Genomic DNA, 578 nt, shown 5'->3' with positions numbered 1-578 from the left:
CTCTCTCTCTCTCTCTCTCTCTCTCTCTCTCACACACACACACACACACACACACTTCTGGGTGATTTGGGGGTTTGTGTATGCTTTGTTGTGTAGGGTAAGTTTGAAGAGATTGTGTCTTGAGTTCTTTTTAAAGCATTTTAAATAAACTTTTCCTTTGAGAATAGTTTCAGATTATTAGAAAAGCTGGAAAGATAGTACAGCATTCCCATATACCTCACACCCTGTTTCCCTTACTTTTAACATTTTATGTTACTATGGTACATTGGCAACAACTAATGAACCTTTATAGGTACATTAATAGTTTCTTTGAATTATCTTAATTTTTTAGCACATGTCCTTTTCTTGTTCCATGGTCCCATCCAGGATACATTATAGTTAGTTGTCATTGTCTCTTTAGACTGTGATGGTTTTTCAGACTTTCCTTGTTTTGGATGACCTTGACATAGTTAACTGAATTTTTAAATTATTTAATGAAGAAATGTCTTTTTTTAAATTTGTCTTTCTTTAAAGCTAAAGTTATTTCTTTCCAAAAGGGCAAGACTGGGGAGTTAAATCAACTTTTAAATGCAGTTAAG

At 33.4% G+C, this 578-nt stretch overlaps 1 protein-coding gene across 1 annotated transcript in view; it reads left to right on the top strand.

Moving 5' to 3' along the window:
- TRIP11 (thyroid hormone receptor interactor 11) overlaps positions 1–578 on the top strand; it is a 63,821-nt gene that overhangs the window by 32,933 nt on the left and 30,310 nt on the right. Inside the window, exon 12 of the mRNA XM_007454706.1 lies at positions 537–578. This exon is cut by the window's right edge and continues 102 nt beyond it. Within this exon, the coding sequence (XP_007454768.1) occupies positions 537–578 (42 nt within the window). The remainder of the gene's footprint in view (positions 1–536) is intronic.

The sequence above is a fragment of the Lipotes vexillifer genome, unplaced genomic scaffold (assembly GCF_000442215.2).
Source record: "Lipotes vexillifer unplaced genomic scaffold, Lipotes_vexillifer_v1.1 scaffold1126, whole genome shotgun sequence".
Taxonomy (NCBI): domain Eukaryota; kingdom Metazoa; phylum Chordata; class Mammalia; order Artiodactyla; family Lipotidae; genus Lipotes; species Lipotes vexillifer.
This window is presented reverse-complemented; position numbering and strand designations above follow the sequence as displayed.